At 42.7% G+C, this 23,236-nt stretch overlaps 1 protein-coding gene and 1 long non-coding RNA gene across 8 annotated transcripts in view; one reads left to right on the forward strand and one right to left on the reverse strand.

The window, feature by feature from the left end:
- The window catches only part of LAMB4 (laminin subunit beta 4), a 112,733-nt gene that overhangs the window by 87,750 nt on the left and 1,747 nt on the right, over window positions 1-23,236 (forward strand). For 4 of the 6 annotated variants that reach the window (XM_045052248.1, XM_045052249.1, XM_023250243.2 and 1 more), the window contains 7 exons: window positions 2,531-2,736; window positions 3,352-3,513; window positions 7,521-7,665; window positions 10,915-11,122; window positions 14,202-14,340; window positions 17,615-17,788; window positions 19,088-19,241. In XM_045052248.1, the coding sequence (XP_044908183.1) occupies window positions 2,531-2,736; window positions 3,352-3,513; window positions 7,521-7,665; window positions 10,915-11,122; window positions 14,202-14,340; window positions 17,615-17,788; window positions 19,088-19,241 (1,188 nt within the window). Of the gene's footprint in view, window positions 1-35; window positions 347-2,530; window positions 2,737-3,351; window positions 3,514-3,833; window positions 3,899-7,520; window positions 7,666-10,914; window positions 11,123-14,201; window positions 14,341-17,614; window positions 17,789-19,087; window positions 19,242-23,236 lie in introns of those variants that run through there. The other 2 variants (XM_045052250.1, XM_045052251.1) reach the window with 2 other exon arrangements.
- LOC111559478 overlaps window positions 70-23,236 on the reverse strand; it is a 44,929-nt gene continuing 21,762 nt past the window's right edge. Inside the window, exons 1-3 of one of the 2 annotated variants that reach the window (XR_006594117.1) lie at window positions 14,197-14,304; window positions 1,749-1,823; window positions 70-204 (exon numbers count right to left, since the gene is read on the reverse strand). This is a non-coding gene — a long non-coding RNA (uncharacterized LOC111559478). Of the gene's footprint in view, window positions 205-394; window positions 1,824-14,196; window positions 14,305-23,236 lie in introns of those variants that run through there. The other variant, XR_006594116.1, reaches the window with a different exon arrangement.

Below are 23,236 nucleotides of genomic sequence, written 5' to 3' on the forward strand. Positions count from 1 at the left end.
CCTGATCTCTGATGAGATCCCCGTTTTACATCTAGAAACAGGTAACTTGTCACCACCGGGAGAGGCAGCCCTGAACGTTCGCTCCCCTAACCCACCTAACGGAGAGGCAAAGAGAAAAGGTGCACGAAGCACGTCTCAAGGCAAAGTCGTCGGGGGCGTCTCCTTACCCTGCGTGCATGCTCCAGGTTTTCATCTGATCTCCACCTGAAAGAGAATCATGACCCTCATGGAAGGTCTAAATTTAGTGAAGTAACTAGGGATGGTGCTCAATAAACTCTCTGAAGAGTAAGGGATTTGGTCTGATTCCTATCTGGAAGAAGGTGCCCATTGAAAGGATTGAAAATGCATCAGTGGATTGCTGGGACACGTATACTCTGGCGAGGGCGGGGGTGGGGGGGAGGGCGTGCGTTGGGGGGGGGGGGGAATTTCCCAACTCGGGAAAGCTTTTGTGGAAGTAAGGCAACTCGCGATCATCTCACCCTGTTGCAAAGCAAGCAGACCAAGCCCCAGCACCTCAAACCTGAGCCCTGTGGGAGTTCCCAGAGGTTGCCCCCAGAATGGAGGGGGTGCCAGCTTTAGAACTAGACCCTGATGTTCCAAAGCCAACTTGTCCCTCCACAGACATCAGTGATGCCCAGAAAGCCTTGGCTCTTCCCTCAGAGTCAAAGGAACAAACCATGAGACTCGGAGAAAGGACATTTCAACTGTCGCCATCCAGATTGCCACCTCAGAACCGTTGATGGCATGAAAGATCTGGACCGGCATCTAGGAATCCACACGCAGACAGAGAGACAGAGTGTAGATTAGGCTGTGAGGACAGTGTCCATCTCAGGGGAAACTGAAGCCTGCTCAGCCCCATCCAGTGTCCCCCAGAGTCAGGGCTCTGTGCCTTGTGGTCACCTGCCCAGGACCCGGCCAGCGGAGCGGCCTCTGTCCAGAACATGCCAGATAAAGGCGGTCTGGACCTTTTTTCTACTGTGGACTCCTGGCAATTTTATGAAGCTTCTGGACCCTTCCCAGAATGTTTTGAAATGTAGCAAAATCACCCTGAGCTCTATTTCAGTACAATTTCAAAAAGAAAATGCCTCCGCGGTCACCGGAGCCAAATAGGAGAACACTGCCCCCAGGTTAATCCTCTCAAGCTCACAATCCAGCAGCAATTCCTGAAGCTTCCTCGGGACACCTGACCGTGTGCAGGGCAGTAGAGATGGGGCAGGGAGAAGGGCGAGTTCTTGCCCTGAGTTACTCCGGTCTAGTGGGGAGGACAGGCATGGAAGCAGCCCCAAACAGCGACAAGACTGTATTACAGCATCTTCAAGCCACGCTGGGAACAGAGCAGGGGGGAACAGAATTAATTCTCGCTGGGTTTACTGGGAAAGGCTCTGGGAAGTAGGCGACCTCTGACTTGGAGTTCACAAATGAAGATAAAGTTTGCCAGAGAAATAAAGGCAGAAAAGCATCTCAAGCAATAGGAAGGTGTGGTTGTCTCATGCCCAAATTATGGTTGTGTAGGGGGTCAAGATCAGGACCCTGCCCCTCAACGTTCCTAAAATAAAGAGTTATAATTTCAAGTCCTGCTACACTGTCATTTGCAGTAAAACGTACCATATCCCTTTCATGAATTTGTATTTTACGGTAAGTATGGAAAATACAGGGATGTGCTTCAGAACATAGTTTCTGGAATCAAACCACCTGGCTTCACATCCTGACGTTCTCTCTTACTGTCAGCGAGACCTCAGACAACTTACCTCATCAGTGCCTCATCTTCTCACTTGTAACATGGGGGGGGGGGGGGGATCACACCAGTGCGACCTCACAGTGTTCTGTGAAGAGGAAGAAAGAACACTGACAGGAAGTGCAGGCACGTAGAAAGGACTCCGCCACGAGAGCCGTTGCCATCGGCCTCAACGTCAGGGGTCAAAGTGAAGTTTCCTTAGGAGACAGCCTCACCTGTTTGTTGACATATTGCTTGTGGCCGTTTCACTCTACAGTGGCAGGGGTGAAAAGTTGTGACAGACACGCGGTGGCCAGCAAGCCTAAAACATTTATTCCCTGGCCCTTTCCGGGACAAATTTGGCAACTCCTGTTCCATATGGTTAGGTAAACCGGGTTGGTTTCTCATGTCAGGGTTAGGTACTAATTAATACATAGCTAATGCATTTGCAGAACACTTTACAGAGTGTTCTGGTATTATTTCCCTTAATCCTCACAAATTACCATCAAACAAACACAATCTAAGCAGTTGACGGATTTGCTCCAGGACAGACTCAGACCGGTTAAAGGTAAAGCCAACACTCACACCCATGTCTGCAAGATTAACCTCAGTGCTGTGTACCTATTCTATGGATATGTTTCACTATCTCTTATCCTTCCCCATTGGGTGGAAATTCAAGGAAGAGGATAGCAAATTTTTGTATTGACCTTTGAGACCAAGCCCATGGTCAAACTGTGGAAGGACGGTCTTGATAACCAGCATATAATTGCATTTGTCTTTGCAAAATTTATCTGACCTCAATTTGCATTAATATAGATCCCTCAGAGACTATCAAGAAGCATTATCAGAGGTCATCATCTGCTGAAAAGAAAATTACTGAAACCACTTCTATCATAAAAAACTCTGAAAAAACCAGGAATGACTTACATAGCATGTTTGATACGCTAAGCTCAAAAGAAAACTTGTCATTGGAAAAATTAAAGCAGATTACAGTCCCGGATATGCAAATACTGGTTGAAAAGGTAAATATTCATGATGGTGTCGTAAAAGTGTTTGTAGTTTCTACTTGGTATACAGATCTCTTCAGTTGTATGTCCCCGTCTTACATTTTATTTTCTTATTTATGTTTTACAAGTGTGTAAATATAAATAACCTATATACGCTCTGTTCTATAAGATAGAAACAACATAAATACATTTATTTATATTTTACTTTTTATATCCTAGGTCAAAGTTTGAGAAAATTCAGAGTAAGACTGTGGCTTGATTTTAGTGTTTTATGTTTACTTACATTATTTGCTATTTCCACAATGGTACAGATTATGATCATTTCCTCCTCCCACTCTACTATAAGTAAAAGGTAATTTTTATTTAAAAAAATGAAATTAGTGAGAAATGCTAGGTATTTGACTGTTTTCCCCCAAAACTCTCAGCATAAAAATGGCATTGATTGACACAATGCTGATAACAAAAGATTCAGATATTTAGGTACCTAGAAACATTTACTGGGTTGTATCCATGAACCACTGCTGAAGAAACACGTATGCATAGAGCAGTGCTTTGCCTCAGTGACCCAGTGGCATTAGAAAAAACTCTGCTAATATGTTGCTTTTCAACATAAATCATTTCTCCTGTGAGGTGTGTGGGGTACCAGGGGACATGCCGTGCGTGCTTCCGTCCTGTGGGGACCCCAGCTGCCGTGGCTCCCGGACCCTCTCCGGCCATGCCCTCCAGCAAGCTCAGGAAGCAGAGACTGTGATTCATAATTTGAGCGACCAGGTTCAAGGTTGGAAGAATCAGGTAAATATGTCTTCTCTTGTTCTACTTGTAAAGCAGTCAAAAGAGAAAAGCAAACTGTTTGAAATTTTTAAAACTGCCATTTAAGGGAGAGGACAGCTTCTAAATATTAGGTGTTCATATGCTCGGAAAGATAGGATTAAAAAGACAGATGAGTGTGGATGTAAATGTACATTTAGAAGCTGATGTATTTTCTATTATATATGTATTATCTGTACATGTGTAAATATATTTTTTATGTATGTGTGTATATTGTGTGTGTGTGTGACAAAGAAGTATATGCTTGTAGGATATAGACCTGTGTGGAATTTTCTCTTTTATAGCAAATACTACGTAGAAATGTGAAGACTTCTAGCCTTAAAGTTTTGAAAACTATAGATCCCTCAAGGTAAAGAAAAATTTTTATAAATTCAAGGGTATATTTGAAATTCTACTAAATATGCAAATTTTAATGTTCGAAGTTCATTTGAAACACTTTTTTAAATGTTTGTTTATTTGAGAGAGCACACAAGCAGGGGAGGGGCAGAGAGAGAAGAGAGAGAGTGAGTCCCAAGCTGGCTCCTTACTGTCAGCACAGAGCCCGACGTGGGACTCAGTCTCACAGTCCGCAAGATCATGACCTGAGCCAAGATCAAGAGTCTGACACTTAACCAACCGAGACACCCAGGCAGCCCTGGAATTTAATTTTAGAAAATATTTTACTTTATTTAAAAACTTTTTTTTAATGTTTACTTATTCTTGAGAGAGTGTGTGTGTGTGAGTGGGGGAGGGGCAGAGAGCGAGGGAGACGCAGAATCCAAAGCAGGCTCCAGGCTCTGAGCTGTTGGCACAGAGCCCCATGCGGGGCTCGAACTCATGGACTGTGAGATTATGACTTGAGCCAAAGTCAGACGCTTAACCGACTGAGCCACCCAGGTGTCCCCAAAAATATTTTAATAGGAATACACCCTTGGGCCTCGTACTCCTTCTCATGTTGAGAGATATGATGCAATCGTTTTAATATTTAAGTACCTGATAATTGAGTCTCTAATAATTTTAAATGTTTTCATTTATTTTTCCAGTCGTGTTGGTAAATGAGAGTAATATTTAATTGCTTAGTTTTCTTTAGGTTCTTTTTGTGAATGCATTATGTTCATCTTGAAATGATGAATGCAATTTTAGGTATTCTGTGAGTACATTGGATTCATCTTGTAAACAAGATGACGATGTGTGGCCTCATTTGGTCCGTTTTTGACGATATACATAGAGTCTTTGATGAAGAGAAAAATCAAAGAGCTGAATTTTTTTTTACAATATAAGTTAAATATTATACCAGTTAGCATTCCTGTTTGTAAGCAACAGACACCAGCTCCTGAAAAACACAATAAAGGAAGTGAACACAATTACTTCTGGGTCTCAGAATCGACAGAAGGACAGAGGAGCAAGCCTGAGAATGGACTGAGAGCCAAGGCTAAGCTGTGTGTGTGTGTGTGCGTGTGTGTGCGTGAGATGAGTGTGCATACACACACATACACGTGCTCTTGCACGTGCGCGCGCGCGCACACACACACACACACACACACACACACACAACAACAGTCTCATTCTTGAGCCTCACCTGGATGAACCTGAGCCCTAGCTGACCCTAAGCCCTTGCTCCACATGCTCCAGAATCCCAAGTTCTGGAACAAGCCTCCGATGAGCCAAGCCAGAGGATATCAGTGCACATCCTAAACGTTGAAAATTTGTATTTACATAGTCTAATTCTGCATTGCTATATAGTTTTCACTTATATGCTGTTCATCATTCTTTAACAAATGTACACTGAGTACCTATTATGTGCGAGACATTTATCTAGGTGTTGGGAACACAGCAGTGAACTAACAAATACAAATCCTGGTGCTGCATCCTGGTGGTTAAAATAATCTTCAATTGTTTAATGTAATTATTACACCTTACTTAAACTATTACACCTTAATTAAACTATTACACCTTACTGCCCCTTCTCAAAAACACAGAAATCTCACCCCGTTTATGTAAGCCCTGTGTTCAGCTTTTACTTTTAAAAGATAGCCCCTGAGGGCACCTGGGTGGCTCAGTCAGTTAAGTGTCCATCTTTGGCTCAGGTAGCGATCTCACAGTTCGTGGGTTCAAGCCTCACATCAGGCTCTGTGCTGACAGCTCGGAGCCTGGATCTTGCTTTGGATTCTGTGTCTCCCTCTCTCTTTGCCACCCTCCCATTCGTGCCTGTCTCTCTCAAAAATAAATAAACATTAAAAAAATAATAATTTTAAAAAAAAGCCCTTGAAGTGTGTTTTAGCAGAATCTGGCTTAATCAGCACATCCATGGAGAACTGAAAAGGATTGGGGCAGGGGTTTCATGTTGATAAAATGGTGTGCTATTTTCCTCTTGATTAGAAGGGGGAAGAGTGCCAGAAAAGATTGTGAGAGAATTCTCAGGAGTCAATTGTGACAGGAGATGGATTGCAGAGAGATGTTTTAAGAGTGAAGTAATTTAGCAGTCTCTTTCTTTCTGAAAAGAGCATCGACTAATCCACACCAGATTCCATCTCTATACTTTGGTGTTTTCCCGTCCAGAGCATTTATTTCTGGAATTCTCGTTTTACTCCTATGCATTCTTTCTTACTGCTAACCATTTTATTTATTTATTTTTATTGAGATACAATTGACACATAACATTGTATTAGTTTTAGGTGTATGACATATGGTTTGATAGATGTATATATTGCAAAACGATTAACACAGTAACTCTGATTGACATCCAACACCTCACATGGTTACATATTTTTCTCGTGATGGGAACTTTTAAGATCTCTCTTAGCAACAGCTGACCATTTCAAGGTTTTCAAAGTTCTAGAGAATTAAGGAATAGCTCTCCACAAAGTGAAGATACGTATCTTTTTTAATCGTGGAAATATTTCTTTTCTCTTTCATCATTTGCCAACGACTGCAATTAAATCCTTTTCCACAAAAATCCAACAGCTCAAATTAAGCTGGCTCCTTTTGTGGGGAAATAAAGGGAGATTTTTTTTTTCCTAATTGTGTTTGATCCTAATTAGCCCTACTTCTGTCACAATTAATTTATTCAGTACAGCTCAGCTTTCTGGTGATATTGTCCTATTGCCTTCTGTTGTTTTTTGTTTTTGTTTTTGTTTTTTTCCCTCTTTCTCTAATTTGTTGGAAACTCAAGAAAAGCCCAGGACCTTTCTCAAATCACATAATTAAGAATTTGCACTTCTGGGGGGCAAGCCTTTTAGACCTATCATTTCTCCACCAAGTGTACAAAGTGTTGGGGATTTTTCTTTGTAGCCTGCTCTGAGTTCAAACTCATTTATTAAAAGGAGGAATGCTTTCTTTTTAGCTTTTAAAGAAAGTATGTTATTTGAACTTGAGGAGTGTTGAGAAGAGTAACTATTTGAACTTACCTAAAAGAAAATGCTCAGTTTATTAAGCATAATGGCCACTGAAAGGAGTCCTAAGTGATTTGCTGATGATATAGAATGCAAAAGTCTCATGAAAACAGCATTTGAGTTTTACATTTGTGTCAGACAGAGTCATTAGTACTAGGTCAATATTGTTTTCAAATAATAATGTTGCTCACTAGTAATGTTTTCAGAGAGAAATCACATTATTTTTTTTTTAAGATTTTATTTTGTAAGCAACCTCTACATCCAACCTGAGGCTTGAACTCACAACCCCAGGATCAAGGGTTGTGGGTTCTACCAACTGAGCCAGCCAGGCGCCACCAGATAAATTCACGCTATTAAGAAAACATGATAGTGAAAACAAATAATATCACCTTTTATTTTTTTTATTTTTTTTCAATATATGAAATTTATTGTCAAATTGGTTTCCATAAAAGGAATCCTTTAAAATAAATCTTTTGTTTCATTAGCTAGACTTCTATTTTGTTTTTAGTGAATTTCATTTGGGTCAGCTAAGTAATTAAACGTTACACAGTGTGCGGAACTGTTGTATTTTTTTCCCTTGTTGTTCTTTCCTTATTCCAGCTCAAAAATGTAAGCAAACTGGCAGAAGTCTCCAAAAGCAATGCCTTACAGCTGAGTGAGAAACTGAGGAATATGAAAAACCAAAGTGAATCTGAAGAAGAAAAAATGAGTCTTTTAATCAAACGACTGAAAAAGTTTTTGTCAGGTAATAAAATATATATGTATATATATACACATATATACATGTATATATGTATATATATGTATATATAGGGACTAGTTTTTGGTTTCTTTTCCTTTTCCTTTTTTTTTTTTAATTTAATGTATACTCAAGTAGCACAACCAATTCCAAATTACATTTAGTGGGAATGAGATGCATAAGTCAGAAACATGATGTACTCCTTGATTTAAAATTTCTTAATGAAAATAATCCCAAAATAGTACCTCTGCACCAAAAACATATGGCTCTCTGTATAAGAGCAATTTAGTAATAAAAATTTTTTAAAAATCTAGTATTTAGTTAAAATTTCAAGCAACGAACTCGGCGTTTAAAGTTATATGTTTTGTTACAGAAAAAAGTCTACTGTAATGATTCTGTCAGATTCCCTAATGTTAGGAAAATCTGACATGATTTTCTCTGCTGACAGACCGTATTAGATCTGTTAGGGACTATTTTCCAAGTTTCATAATGGTTCTCTGTGATTGACCAAAAGGAACTATTTGTGACTCATTATTATTATAATTATGATTTTTATCCCTCATTGTACCTTATTTGGGGAGAAGTGTATTTTATTTTATTTTTTAGGAGATTATTTTAAACTATAGAGAATTATTAGTTGAAGATAAAAAATCGCATGGTACTGAAAATTGACCTAAAACCTCGCACTCTGCAAGTAATGCAGTTCGGATACAACTCTACACAGAATTAATCTTAAGAGGCTTTCTTCTCTATCACCATCTTCCAGATTCAATAATTTAATGCACCTCACGTGAATTAACTGACAACTGGGATGTCTGTTACAATCTTTGCAACCACTTTGTTCATCTGTTTAATATTTGTAAGAGACCCCTGTGGCCAATTATTTTTTCCATCTCAGTGTTTCTAGATATCGGATTAGCAGCTCTAGTCCTAATTTTCGAAATAAGAACAAAATTAGGCAGTACAAATAATCGGTGAAAATAATCAAAATAATCCGTAAAAATAAATGGGGGTGCAGTGGTCCCCTGGATGATCGTTCAAAAACAAATTTGCTGTGAGTTAGCTAGATGGATTGCTATCGACCAGACACAGATCCAGGAACTGGTGGGATTGAAGAATGCGTTAGCTATTTCTACAGACACGGGTCAATCCAGGCACGAACACCAAAACTAAACCGAAATGCCAGACCCATAGTGTGACAATGGTGCACTAATACACCTCTGGGCCCCAGTGATGGTTCTGAAGGCAAGTTCAACTGCCTTCCACCTCATTCCCTGGGTCATAGAGCCTACTTCCTTACCAGTGGTATTTCTCATCGCTGCTGACTACATTTCTAATTTTAAAAAAAAGTTTAATTACACTAAGGAAATGAAAAACAAAACTGTGTCCAGATTATTACAACAAAAATTAGGCAAAGGGAGAAATCCTATTCCATGAAAGAAACTTCCTTGATCTGGGCCCCAAGACCCTTGGTCACTGGGAAGCAATACCCTTCACTCACCAATTTCTTCTCTCTTTTCCATAAAACCCAAATGAAAGTATTATTAAATTGCATGGTGCCTACGTTATTTAGCTATTCTTGACCCTCTTAATATTTTCCTTGTGGTCTGAATTCCCTATTAATGAAGTCCCATATGAAAATTTTGAATTTATGCTCTCACGATAAATGCTAATAAATGTTTGATGACAGATATGCATTCAACGAAATTCACTTACTAGAACTTTTTTTTATAAAAGGAAATACTATTTCTTACAAGAGCCAGCTCCCCGAGCACAGTACATTCTGTTTAAAGTATGATTTGAATGTATTCACCAAATTGTCGCTTTTTTTTTTCCAAAAGCATGACAGGAAGTAAAACATTCCTTTTATATTAGACAAAACAGCTAAAGCAAAAATGATTGCCAAAAGGATATATACTCCTGTCATGTCACTCAAAAGCTAAAAGCTGTCTGTGGTGCCCACTGTCTCCAGAAGAAAGTCCACCATCCTTAGGCTTACATTGAGAGGTTCCTGTGTCCTGCTCCCAGCCCTTGGGGACTTCCGGTCCCTCCCACCCCCATTTAGACTCCACTCTCCTGCCAACAGTGATCTGATCATTGCTCCCAAGCTTTGGCTTTGGCGGTTCCCTCAATTTAGAATGCTCTGACCCCTGCCTTTACCCCACATTTCCCCGAGTATAATCTCGCTGTCCTCCAGGCTCAGTTTATGTGCCTTTTCAAGGTTCTTCCTGAAATATTTTCCCCTCCCCCTGGGCCGCATATCATTTCATCTTATATTTATTGTTTCTGTTCGTATGTGATAGGTATTTGTATGGAACGGCTTAGATCCCCCCACTTGATGGTAAACCCCTTGAGGATTAGAGCTCCAACTCCCAATGTGGGATGTAGCATTCTGCCTCAGTAAGGAGCCACAGAGTCACAAAGAGCTGTCACCCCGAACCCTAATGGCCGATCTTCTGCTGCAGTTCTCAGGGAAGGCCAATTTTATTGTCCTGAAAAGCAGGGCATGGGTGCATGTAACAGTTTCTTTATAATATGTTATTCATCCAGTACTTGCCCCTGTACTGTCACATCGTCTTCTCAAAATAGGACTTTGGTGGTGTCCAGTTATAGAGATGGGCAACCATTGTGCGCCTTTTTAAGGTCATGGAGAATTAGAATCGAGTTTTGTTGAGTCCAAACCTGGTGCTTCCCCGATACCTCATTCACCGTATTTGAATCTTCTCTCTTTAAGTTTATTTATTTTTGAGGGAGTGTGAGCAGGGGAGGGGCAGAGAGAGAGGGGAACAGAGGATCCAAAGTGGGCTCTGTGCTGACAGCAGACAGCCTGATGCGGGGCTCAAACTCACAAACCATGAGATCATGACTTGAGCCATAGTTGGATGCGTAGCCAACTGACCCACCGAGGCACCCCCACTGTATCTGAATCTTAATGACAGGCATCTGAACATTTTAATTGCTTTTGAATCGGTGCTTAAATAGTTCTTGGGAAGATGTTTTACGGAACATACACAATATTCCAAGTCTGTAGTTTTTCATTTTTCCAACAATCATTTGTGCAGTGTGTATTCAGAGAGAAGGGGAAACTGAGGATGAAGAAGAATCCATGGGGACAGAGGCACTCTAATCCCTCTATTCTAGGGACACATAATCAAGTGCAAGTACATTTGACTTAGAGTTCGTTGTGCTTGTATTTATAAGATTCAGTGTTGAATAAGGAGACACAATGACCTAAAACCCACTTTCTTATTTAAGAGGAAAATGTGCCTCCAGAGGACATAGAGAAGGTTGCAAATCGTGTACTTGACATCCATCTACCAATGGCATCACAAAATCTAACCCGTGAACTTGACAAGATACGAAAACTGACGCAGCTCTGTGAGGACAACGGAACAGATGCGGGCAGGCTAAATAAAGCGGCAGACGAAGCCCGAAAGGTTTTGGTGAAAGCAAAAGGAGCTGAGTAAGTACAACATTAATAATCCCATTCCTGCTCTCACAGACCATCTGCTAAAAGACCATCTGCAAAATATTTGCGTGAGGAGTTACTTAACGTCCAAATGAAATTACCCGCCAGTAGTTCAATGCCCACAGTGAGGGCTAAGCCCTTTGCAGGTGTCTCAGGAAGCTGGGCAATTGGGAGGCAATGGGCGAGCATACATATTTGCCATTTGCCTTCCATAGGGTCAGAATGCCCTTCCAGTGATCTGGTACCTCTTCATGCCAATAAACGTCACAGACTAGTTATATGCCAGTTTCCTAACAAGTGGTGGGAATATCAGTGTATTTTCCCTTTCTTGTTTACCTATGTCTGGGACTTTCTTAATTTACCATAATAGACAGTACCTTGAAGATCTAAATTTTTTTAAAAAGACCACACTAAAAACATATGGTGGCAAGGGATAGAAAAAAGGAACACTAGTGCCCCAGGAGTAACACAGGAGTAAAAGTAGAGAGAGAGGATGCAGAGTCAATTAACTCTTGCTTCCCCTTGTCCTTGTTGACTTTGCCAAGCAAAAAGGAAAAGACCTCTTGATGTTTTTATGAGTGTGGGGTGCTGTGGGTCAGAGTCATGGAGTCACTTGGACAGTGGCGACATCATCAGTATCCACCACCATTTTTGGGTGCCCAGTGGTTGAGACCTGGGCTGCCTTCACTGTCTCCACACCCACTTGTGTAAATGAAGTGTACCAGACTCAGGTGTAAGCTCAGCCCCTTCCAGGGTTAATATTTAAAACTAGGAAGATTAAGTAACTGCGGTATAATCACTTGGCTATTAAAAATGATGCTGAGAAAGATTCTTGATAACATGCAGAGATTCTTGGAGTATAATGCTAATGCTTTTAAGAAGAAGATAGGAGCTTATACACTGAAGAGGACCTCCATCATGAAAGGAAAAAAAATGTAGGATAAAAATACTGGACTACGCCGCTATCTTTTTTTTTTTTAACGTTTATTTATTTTTGAGACAGAGAGACAGAGCATGAACAGGGGAGGATCAGAGAGAGAGGGAGACACAGCATCCGAAACAGGCTCCAGGCTCTGAGCGGTCAGCACAGAGTCTGACGCGGGGCTCGAACTCACAGACCATGAGATCATGACCTGAGCCGAAGTCGGACGCTTAACCGACTAAGCCACCCAGGCGCCCCTACGCTATCTTAAAAGGTGGTAGGATTAGTGGTAAATTTTTCCCTTCCTGATATAATTTTTTCTTTGTTTTGTGTTTCTACCTCCTCCTCCTCCACCCCTCCCTCCTCCCCTCTCCTCCCCCTCTCTCCCTCCACCCCTCCCTCCTCCCCTCCCTCCTCCCCTCTCTCCTCCCCTCTCTCCTCCCCTCTCTCCTCCCCTCTCTCTCCCTCCACCCCTCCCTCCTCTCCTCCTTTTCCTTCTTCTTCTTCCTCTTTCTTCTTTCTTCTTCTTCTTCTTCTTCTTCTTCTTCTTCTTCTTCTTCTTCTAATTTTTCATATTTTCTAAATTTAATAAGCAGTTACATTGAAAACCTACAGGAAAAAGAGGGGTGCCTTGGTGGCTCAGTCAGTTGAGCATCCGACTCTTGATTTCGGCTCAGGTCATGATCCCAGGGTCATGGGCTCAAGTCCCATGTTGGGCTCTGCACTGAGTGTGAAGCCTGCTTAAGATTCAATCTCTCTCTCTCTCTCTCTCCCCTCCCCCCCTCACATGTGTGCACGCTCTGTTTCTCTCTCTAAAATCTGAAGGAAAAAGAATATAATAAAAAGATATGGTGGTGGGGAGTGTTAGGAGAACTTTCCTGAGCCCCTCCTGTAACTGTAGAGAAAGAAGTTATAGAAAGGGAAGTCTACATATTGTATGGTTCAACCAAAGGACATTCTGGAAAAGGCAAAAACTGTGGAGACAGTGAAAAAGATGAGTAGTTGCCAGGGGTTGAGGGGAGGAATGAAAAAAAAAAAGGTGGAGCAGAGAGAAATTTTAGGACAGTAAAAATATGCCGTACGACACTATAATGATGAATACATGGCATTGTACGTTTGTCCAAACTCACAGAATGGACACCACCAGGAGTGAGCCCCAATGTAAACTATGGACTTCAGTGTCTATGATGTGTCCATGCGGGTTCATCAATGCTAACAAATGTACCAGCCTGGCAGGGATGTTGATAACTGGGGAGGCTGTGGCGCGGGGGGTAGGGGAGAGGGGCAGGGGGCATAAGGGACCTCTCTGGACCTTCTGCTTAATTTTGCTGTGAACCCAAAACTGTTTTAAAAAAAAAAATAGCCTTTTTTAAAAAAGTGAGTGAGAGATTCCACTAGGAGAGGTGGGGTTGCATGGGGAAGGCGGATGTTTTGCAAGTCAGTTTTTCTTGCTGTTCCACACGCACTTGTGATTCTGCCTCCGCAAAGGTCTATCTGATATTCCACTCGCTTGGTACATTCTTCCCAAGGTGCTTCTGAGCCCACAGATCTAAGTATCTGCTGACTGTTGACTAGAGGTGAGCTTATTTCTGTAAAACAGACTATCACTTGGAATGCTTGTGATTTTAACCTCTGACTGGGCCCCTGGAAGCTAGGATGTCAGTGAAGCTTAAATAAACCTGAATAAACACAGCCTGAAAACGTAGGGCTTTTAGTTCTCTTTGCTGTCTGTGGAGTCTCTTGACTATCCCACCCCCCACTCCGGTGAGGATTTAGAGAGTAGTGCTTAAGTTTGACAAACCAGGGAACTGGAATCGGCTGAGGAGAGTTATTTTGTTCAAAGCTGGGCAGTGAGAGACCTCAAGCCTCTCTGGTTATGACAGATCGAGAAGGAACAAGGCCTGTGTCATTGATTTCCATATCTGCCGAAATCCATATCTATTTGATATGTGTATATGTGCATTCTTATTGGCATGTAATACCTATTTCTCAAAATAAAGATTTCCGCACTTTGCCTTGCTTAAGAGTAATTTAAATTTACTTTATAAATAATTCAGCCAAGTTTTTCCGTTGAGTCCAATGAACTCCCAAGGTGAAATAAATGAATAATTGTATATTTATCTAATCTGACACATTAATATCTTACCTTAGAAAAGCAGCAAATGTTCTATTAAATCTTGACAAAACGCTGAATAGATTGCAACAAGTTCAAACCACCCAAGGACGGATAAATTCTGCCATCACACAGCTGACTGCAGAGATAACAAAAATTAAAAAGAACACCGTGCAGGTATTTCTGTACCCTCTTTGAAACTAACCTGAAAAAAATTTTGAATGTGGACACAGCATGGTTTTTTTGTGTGCCAATGTGATGCTTGCCTAACCCATCTGATGGGATGATTTTAGGATAAAATAAAATGATGGTGGCTTTATGCATTTAATTGATGTTCTTTTTTTTTAATGTTTTATTTTCGAGAGAGAGAGAGCGTGAGCTGGGGAGGGACAGAAAGAGAAGGACAGAGGATCTGACATGGGCTCTGTGCTGAGAGTAGAGAGCCCAGTGCAGGGCTTGAACTCACAAACTGTGAGATCATGACCTGAGCCGAAGTCAGATGCTCAACCCGACTGAGCCACCCAGGCGCCCCAATGTTCTATGGAGCTCTCACAGTATCACTTCATTCATTCTTGACCCCTCCCGAGGGAAGAAGCAGGTGCTACTCTCTGCTTATAAATGAGGAAACTGAGACTTAGGGAGGTTAAGTGACCTGCCTAAGGTCACACAGCTTATTAAAGGTAGATTTGAGGCCGGAGTTTAATCCCTTCTGATTCCAGGGAAAGCCATAGACTTGCAAAAGCTCATGAGGCAAAGAAATAAAGCTGATTGTTGCCAGGGTTTTGTAACTGCCAGGTTTTGCATGAGAGCTCATCAGACTATCCTAAGACTGAAAGAATATCTTACCCTAAAGAAAGCGTCCCGTCCAGAGCACGGGACAGGGTGCAAAGCCATGGTTTAACCCACAGAATGGATCCAGGAGAGGAACCTAGCAGTTGGAGGGCAGGACAGAACCTAGTCCCAAAATGTGTGAAGTGTCTTCCTCCAAGTCTCCACTCTCCAGTCTATTCCCTTCTCCATAGAATGCTGGTTCCTCGGTCTCTGTTCTGCAGCCGGGTTTTATAGGTAAATGCATGCAATTTGAAAAGAAAAGCAGAAACAGACAGAACAGGAAGCAGTGCACCAGGAAGTAAAAGGGTTGGATGTGAACCGGTTGCAAATATTGGGCAGCAGGGAAACCAAAGAAGGCCTCCAGGATTTCCCCTTCGAGGCATATACTCTAGAACAGGGGATGGCGAAATAGAGCCCACGGGCCAAACGGGCTCACTAACTGTTGTTGTTTTTGTTTTTGTTTTTTTATCCCAAATCATGAAGTCTTAGTGGAATACAGCCACACACTGTCGGTGGCTGCTTTTGTGCTACAGAGGCGCAGAGCTGCGTAGCTGTAATAAAGACTTTATGAGCGACAGAGCACACAACATTTACTCTCTGGTCCTTTACGGAAACAGTCCGTAGACTTGTACTCTGGAATAATTTCCTCGTGTGTCCAAGGGCACAACAAGGGACTTCTATGTCTACAAATATGGTGCACCCGGGACCCCAAGGAGCCCTCCTAGTAGAAAAATACCCAAAATGTTGCATAGGATTTTTTTTTCTAATTTTAATACACAGCTGAATTAGTAAGAAATGGATGAACTCTTCAGAGGCCAACAGTGACAGGGAAGTCTGACGCCAGAGAGGTAAGAAAGCATGAACCTGACGGCGGGCAGAGGGTATCTGCCAACCCCTGGTGCATGAGAGCTGTTGGTCTTAATGCTCACCAGGCAGAAGAGACAGAAAACAAAGCCCATTCAAGGAGAGAATAAGACCCCAAATGGAAAGGCAAAATTCTCAGTGAAATGTTAAACCCCTCCCCCCCAACACACACACACACACACACACACACACACACACACACACACACACACATCCTGGGAGGGCAGCCCCAGTAAGACACTGGGGCTGTAGGGAAGGAAAGTCTTGACTAAGAATTTCTACCCCCAAGCTGGCTTTCACAGGAATTTGAGGGTCAGATTCACACTACCTGTGTGGCCCCCCCCCACAACCCAAGCTGAAAATGTCCCTTAAGGTGGTCCTGGGCTGCCCTCAGATGCCTGGCAGAGACAAACAAGGGAATTTACCTTAAAACCAAGACTCAAAAAAATTCTCCCCAAACACATAAAAGAACAAATTGCCTGCCTCAGGCAAGAGTCATCAGAAATAGTAAACAACAGAATCAGAACACAAGAGACTGGGGATATACCATCATTGGATACAGAATACAAAATCATAATGTTTATTATGCTTGAGAAAATCAAAGAAGGCATGAAAGGACGACCAAAGAATGAGATACAAGAGATAACAGGGGCGTCTGGGCGGCTCAGTCGGTTGAGCATCCAACTCTTAATTTTTCATTTCGGCTTAGGTCATGATCCCAGGGTCGTGGGATTGAGCCCCGGGCTGAGCATGAAGCCTGCGTAAGACTCTCTCTCCTCCCGTCTCCCCGACTCACGCTCTCTCACTCTAAAAAAATAAATAAATAAAAAGGATATAACAGATGACCAGTCAGATTTGACTTCTATATATGACAAATGTAGTCACGGAAATAAGAAACAAGTATAAGATGTTCATTATTGTTTGTAAGGGGGAAAAAAATTAGAAGCCACCTGCAATAAATAACCGGAGAATAGGAATATCAATTGTATATCCGAACAATGGAATGCTTTAAATTGCTAAAACGGAGTAAACAAGAGCTATGCAAACTGGCCAAGATGAAGTATACAGGCATAACTTTGAATTAAAAATTTAAGGTGCAGAAAGAGACAGTATCATTTATTTGCATACAGTTAAAAAAAAAGAAATACCGCAGGTGTTAAAAATACCGACTTTGTAATAGTAAAAAAGCATGTAGAAATACACGGGGTGATGCATGTTAGGTTCAGGAGAATGGTTCCCTTTAGGGGGACAGAAGGGATGGGATGAGGGTCTTCACTCACTGGCAAGCGCTTTATTCTTAAACGGGCTGGAAAGTGCGTAGATACGGGTCATATTTGCTTTCACGCCCGCGCGTATGTCTAGGAATATTTTTTTTTCAACGTTTATTTATTTTTGGGACAGAGAGAGACAGAGCATGAACGGGGGAGGGGCAGAGAGAGAGGGAGACACAGAATCGGAAACAGGTTCCAGGCTCCTAGCCGTCAGCCCAGAGCCCGACGCGGGGCTCGAACTCACGGACCGCGAGATCGTGACCTGGCTGAAGTCGGACGCTTAACCGACTGCGCCACCCAGGCGCCCCGTGTCTAGGAATATTTTATTACAACTTTGTTTTGGGTGGAACTGAAAAACTGAAGGAATGATTTACTTTCCCTTCACACCTAGCTTATTTTCTGAAGGGCATAATTAGATCATTTGTTTTTGTGTGGTTTGTTACACGAAGAGACTTTCTCCTTTCTGGTCTTTCGATCGACAACAGGCTGAAAAGGAAGCCAAGGACACCGAGAACAAGCTGGATTCAGCAAAGCAGCAGTCGGTGCTGGAAGCTGGACTCTCCCAGCTGCGGACCACGTTGCAAAGGAACAGAGGGCGAGCGGCCCGCCTGAGAGCTCAGGCTGCATCGGCCCAACGCCAAGCTGGGGGCCTTGAACAGGTCAGTAGCCCCACCAGTGCCACGAAGAGCAGACAGTGCTTCTTTGAAGGATAATCCTTTAACCCCACCTCATGGTGCCATTTGTCAGCAGTTCCGTTAGTGTTGGACCCTGCTCAGTGGTGTGTGTTAGTCGGGATTCCCATGGGCATGAAGGCTCTTCTGTAACGGAGGGCTGTCTCTGGGGAAGACAAACGTCCTTTGACCATCCTAGGAGTGTTTCCTCCCCCCATCTACTCCTCCTAGTACTTCTAGTGGTTTCCTGGTCTATTTTTCCCTCCCTTCCAAACATTCACAGTCTGTGCCGTGGGTCTATCTTGGGCGTATTTACCCTTTACTCTAGATAAATCACATAACCTATAATGAAAACAAGTGAAAGTCACCTGCCAAAGAGAATAGATCATGTTACAAAAGTCAGAGTGAGTTAATTAAACAGTTGTGGAAAATACCCTACTAATCTAGTTTGCTGAAAGAAACTATCAACTCATTTTCTTAGCAGGATATCTCTGGTCGGCTGCATTAATAGAGTAGCTTACACAAAGGAAAGATGTTCAAGTGTTTTTACAATTAGTCGGTTCTCTTGCTTTTAATTTCTAATGGGCAGGGTGACTCCCCCCCCCGCCCCACCCCCCACTTGGGACTTGAGCACACTTTCTATGAACAGAAGTGGAGAAAGGTACTTCCCGCCCACCCCCTCCCCATCTCCATAGCCCCTTCCTGGCCTTCTCTCATCTATTTAACATTCTAGACTGTCAGCCACCCGGGCTGACCCCAGAGATGTCCATTCTAACACTGAGGGAGCTCTGGACACTAACACATATATACTTCGCTTCCTGCCTCATTTCTCTCTTACGTATTTGCCAGCCAAATAACGTATCGTTGCTACTAAATCTTTGCCACTCACTCTGCCCTTCATCCTGTACAGGCAGCTGTCTGATCCAGCTGAACCAAAGATTTGTCAAAGGCAGGATTGCGTCAGTTCTGTCCTCTGTATCTCCCACCTTAACTAGTTTAGCACAAGCAATCGGTGCTTCCTAAATCATTGCCTTAACATGGAATTAACATTGCTATTTTGTAACCAAGCAGTTTTATGTTTGATTAGCTAAAGCTGAGGATTTTTTTTCAGTCTAAAAAAAAAACATTGCAAATAAAAGCCCTGTTGGAAATATCAGGGTGACTCCAGCATATTGATCAGATCATGGTTTCCGCTTGCACCTTTTGTGAACGGTATCAGGCAAATATCACACCCGTATACACGCCTTATAAATATTTTCTGGTGATGGGAGCGTTTCTCTGTTATAGGAGTTTGCAGAGCTAAACAACCAATATGCTGTTCTTCAGCATAAGACAAGTGCTACAGGACTGACAAAGGTAACATTAGATAAAGTGGAACAGCTAAAAGAGGCGGCAGAAAAACTGGCCACAGATACAGAAGACAAGATAAGAAGAATAGCAGGTATTTCTTCCTTTTTTGTAGCTTTCTGGAGGTCTAAGTGGAAGGTGAAATTGTCTATATTTAAAGTGTACACTGTGACAATTTGATGGGCATATATGTTGTAAAATGATCACCACAATTACGTTAATCAACAGCAGCCCGCATACTTTTTATTGTAAGAATGTTTAACATCTACTCATATATGCAATAGAATATTGTTAACTAAACAGCCCCGCACTGAACATGCGATCCCCAGACGTTTTCATCTTAAAACTGAACCCTTTTACCAAGCTCTCCCCATTTCCCCCACCCACCAGACCCTGGCAGCCACCATTCTCTCTGCTTCTAGGAGTTCAACTTTTTTTTTTTTTTTTTTTTTTTTGGATTCCACATGAATCTATGAGTGAGATCATATAGTATTTGTCTTTCTCTCTCCAGCTTATTTTCACTTAGCATAATGTCCTCCGGGTTCATCTATGTTGTTGCAAATGGCAGAATTTCCTCCTTTTTTTATGGCTGAATTACACACACACACACACACACACACACACACACACACACACATTTTCTTCATTCATTGATGGACACTCCGGTTGTTCCCATCTTATTTATTGTGAATAATGCTGCAATGAACATGGGAATGCAGATATCCTCTTTGAGATATGGATTTCATTTCCTTCAGAGAGATACCGAGAAAGGGGATTGCTGGATTATATGGGAGTTCTATCTATTCTATCACATGCTCCACCAATGTGACAATAGCAGAGTGCCGCACCTTCCTGGTAGAATGTATACCAATTGATCATGACACAGTTCAACCACATATGAGTCCACTGAAGAAAGGAAGGAGGAATTGGGTCAGTGCCTTGGGGACCGCAGTGTAACAAGCCACTTGCATGGTTTTACTTCAAAGGGTATCATCGAGCCTCCATTTCTGTGTTCATCAGAACAAACTGGCATGGCCTTTGGTCAACCTGAAATGCCCTTTTCCGAACCCACTGTTTCTCAACCCAGGGTGATTTTATCTCCTTCCCTGGGGACAAAAACGTCTGAAAACATTTCTGTTTGTCACACCTAGGGGGTACCACCGACATCTAGTGGATGAGGGCTGGGGGCACAGGTAAACATTCCATGATGCACAGGACGGCCCCACAGTGAACAATTATTTTACCCAGAGAATCAGTAGTGTGGATGTTGAGAAACTTGAAACACCCCGTCCTAACCTATGCTTCCTATTTTCTCCTCTCATGCAAATAACTGTTTTGGAGTCCATATGATCTAGACCCCAAGGCACTGGTCATCCTACAGAGATCTGTAGGCAGCATTCCAGAAGGAATCGTAGTCCAGACAAGGATTTTGATCAAAAATGGACATTTAGATGCGCACAAAGTGTAGTAAATATAGAATGCATACAGTCAGAAAGTTCATCAGAATCTTCTTCCCCCACAACTTGTACTCATGGTTTTTCTAGGCAGTCATCATGCCCTTAACTGCTTCTAAATCACCAAGAAATACCAAATGATGAGTGGTCTGGTTTCACTTTTGGTTGTATTTGTATTGTCTCCAAAACTTTAAAGTGAATCATATTCATTTGGAATGTAAATAACTCTCACAATATTCAAACAACCGAGACTCCTCCTGTATAATGCTTCTTTGTTATAAAATGAGTCTTTGGCCTTAGAATCACTTATATTCCCACTATGACAGGGAAAAAAATGAGAACACACCATTGGTGTGGGCCAAAGTCAGGAAAAATACATCCCACCCTGTTACCATTCAGTATCTCTGGGGAGGGGGAGAGTAAAGAGGAAAACGCTACTTTTTCTATTAATGTAATTGTTTATATAATTTACATCTTTTACGTTTATGTAATTTACACAGTTTTCACTTTCCATATTTTCCTAACAATTTTGAAAAGAAATTAACTAGGAAAGAGTCAAAAAGAGCGGTTTTTATTGTGCCCTCCATAAGCAATACCATGGAAATCAGTTGCTGTTATTCACACAACTTGGTCTTTACTGTAGGAGCAAAAACGTGGGGAGAACATTTTCTGTCTTGTGTTTTATGTTGAGGCCCAAACTGTTGCCACGTATTCCCATAGCCTCAAACTCTCAACAGTTTTTGAAATTCGCTTGGAAGAGAAGTTAAGGGCCTTCTAAGAGAAGTCTAAAATAACACACTCCACTTTCTTGGCTCTGTTTTGAGAGCTGTTCTGACAGCTCAACAAGGTAGGAAAAGAAGACATTGGTTTGGCCACCTTCCTGATTCTGCCACTCGGGAAGGGTCTGAACCCCAACAGCTGTGCTCTGGTCGTACCTGTTAGGAAGAAGTGCCCATGGACCCCAGAAGGGAGCCCTTATTTACGCTGGCAGGGTCAAGGTTGAGTGAGAATGGACCCCAGTCCACAGCCAGGGTCCCTCTATAGTCCTTTGTGTCATTCAGGGTCCCAGCGAGAAATAGGAAGCACATCTGGATAGAATTCTGGACCATATATATCTATATATCTATATATCTATATCTATCTATATCTATATCTATCTATCTATCTATCTATCTATCTATATAAAATGTTAATTTCTGAGAGAGAGAGAGAGAGAGAGAGAGAGAGACAGCATGAGTGGGGGAAGGGCAGAGAGAGAGGGAGACACAGAATCTGAAGCAGGCTCCAGGCTCTGTCTGAGCTGTCAGCACAGAGCCCGACACGGGGCTCAAAGTCATGAACCGCAAGACCATGACCTGAGCTGAAATCGGATGCTTAACTGACCGAGCCACCCAGATGCCCCTGGATCGCACACTTATAAACAGAGTGGGCTCTGTTATCTATTTGTTGTGTAACAAAGCACTCCCAAGTTTAAGGGCTTAACACAGCAGCCGTGCATTATTTTTCTGTGGCTTTCTGGGTGGCTGTTCTGTGGGTCTGTCCTGAGTTCTTCAAGCAGGTGCTCTCAGCTCCTGGGTCAGCTGGCTGGTCTGCCCGGGGCCGGGCTTGACTGAGATGCTGGACCGTTTTCTCCAGGGTCTTTTATCCCAGGCTGCCTTACGGCCGCTTGTATTGAATTCCATGAGAATGAGCACAGAAACTGCAAGGCGCCTGTGGTCCTGTACGTTCCTTTCCCTTCATACTGGTCAAAACAACATGCAGTGCTGGACCTGGTTTGAGGGGGGAGGGCAGATGGCCTCTGCTTCTTGATAGAAGGAACTCTAAAAACCACCCAGGAATTCAGAGAATCTGCTAAGGGTGTGGAGGTACCTGGTGACGGGCGGCAATAAGAAGCCATCAGTGTCCCTGGGCCTGAAGGGGCAGGGGAAGCAGGAGGGCCAGAGCCCTGAAGTAGCTCTATGAAGGCTGGAGCCAGAGGCGGGGGGGGGGGGGGGGGGGCCACCTTTGCAGGCTGGGCGGACAGATGCATAAACTGCCAGAAGCCTGCTTCTCCACGGGGACCGTCTGCTCGCCCGCCCCCTCCCCCTCCCATCACTTCCCAGAACTGTCCAGGGCCAAGTGTGAATGAGACCCAGAGATCAAGGGAGCCGGATGATGTCACCCACTGAGGCCAGCTTTCCAGGACAGAGCAGGACGGAGAATGGATGTGGTCAGGCAAACGAGGAGTAACCCGCATAGCCTCACTCACTTATGTGGCGGAAACACAGGGGGCTTTTCTCCTTTTAGAACAAATCCCCTTCCAGTGCTGGATCTCCTTTTCATTCCCAAGTGACCTGTATTTAAGTTTCTAGAGACAGAATGCTCGCCACCTTCCATAACAGCTCTTTCTTTGAACAGCTGCGACTGCTAGAAAGTTCTTTATAAATCAGACAAAATCTTCCTTCCTGGAACTTTCACTTGCTGGTTTCATTCTGTTTCCTCAGGATGACAAAAAACACCCACATTTCAGATGTCTTCAGCACTCCGGTTCCTTCCTCTAGACACACGCTCGAGGCTAGTGTGACAATTCCCCCAAGCCACCGGATCACCCAGGTGTGATCTGTCCAGGTGAAGCAGGACATTTATTTTCCTTCTT

The sequence above is a fragment of the Felis catus genome, chromosome A2 (genome assembly GCF_018350175.1).
Source record: "Felis catus isolate Fca126 chromosome A2, F.catus_Fca126_mat1.0, whole genome shotgun sequence".
NCBI lineage: Eukaryota > Metazoa > Chordata > Mammalia > Carnivora > Felidae > Felis > Felis catus.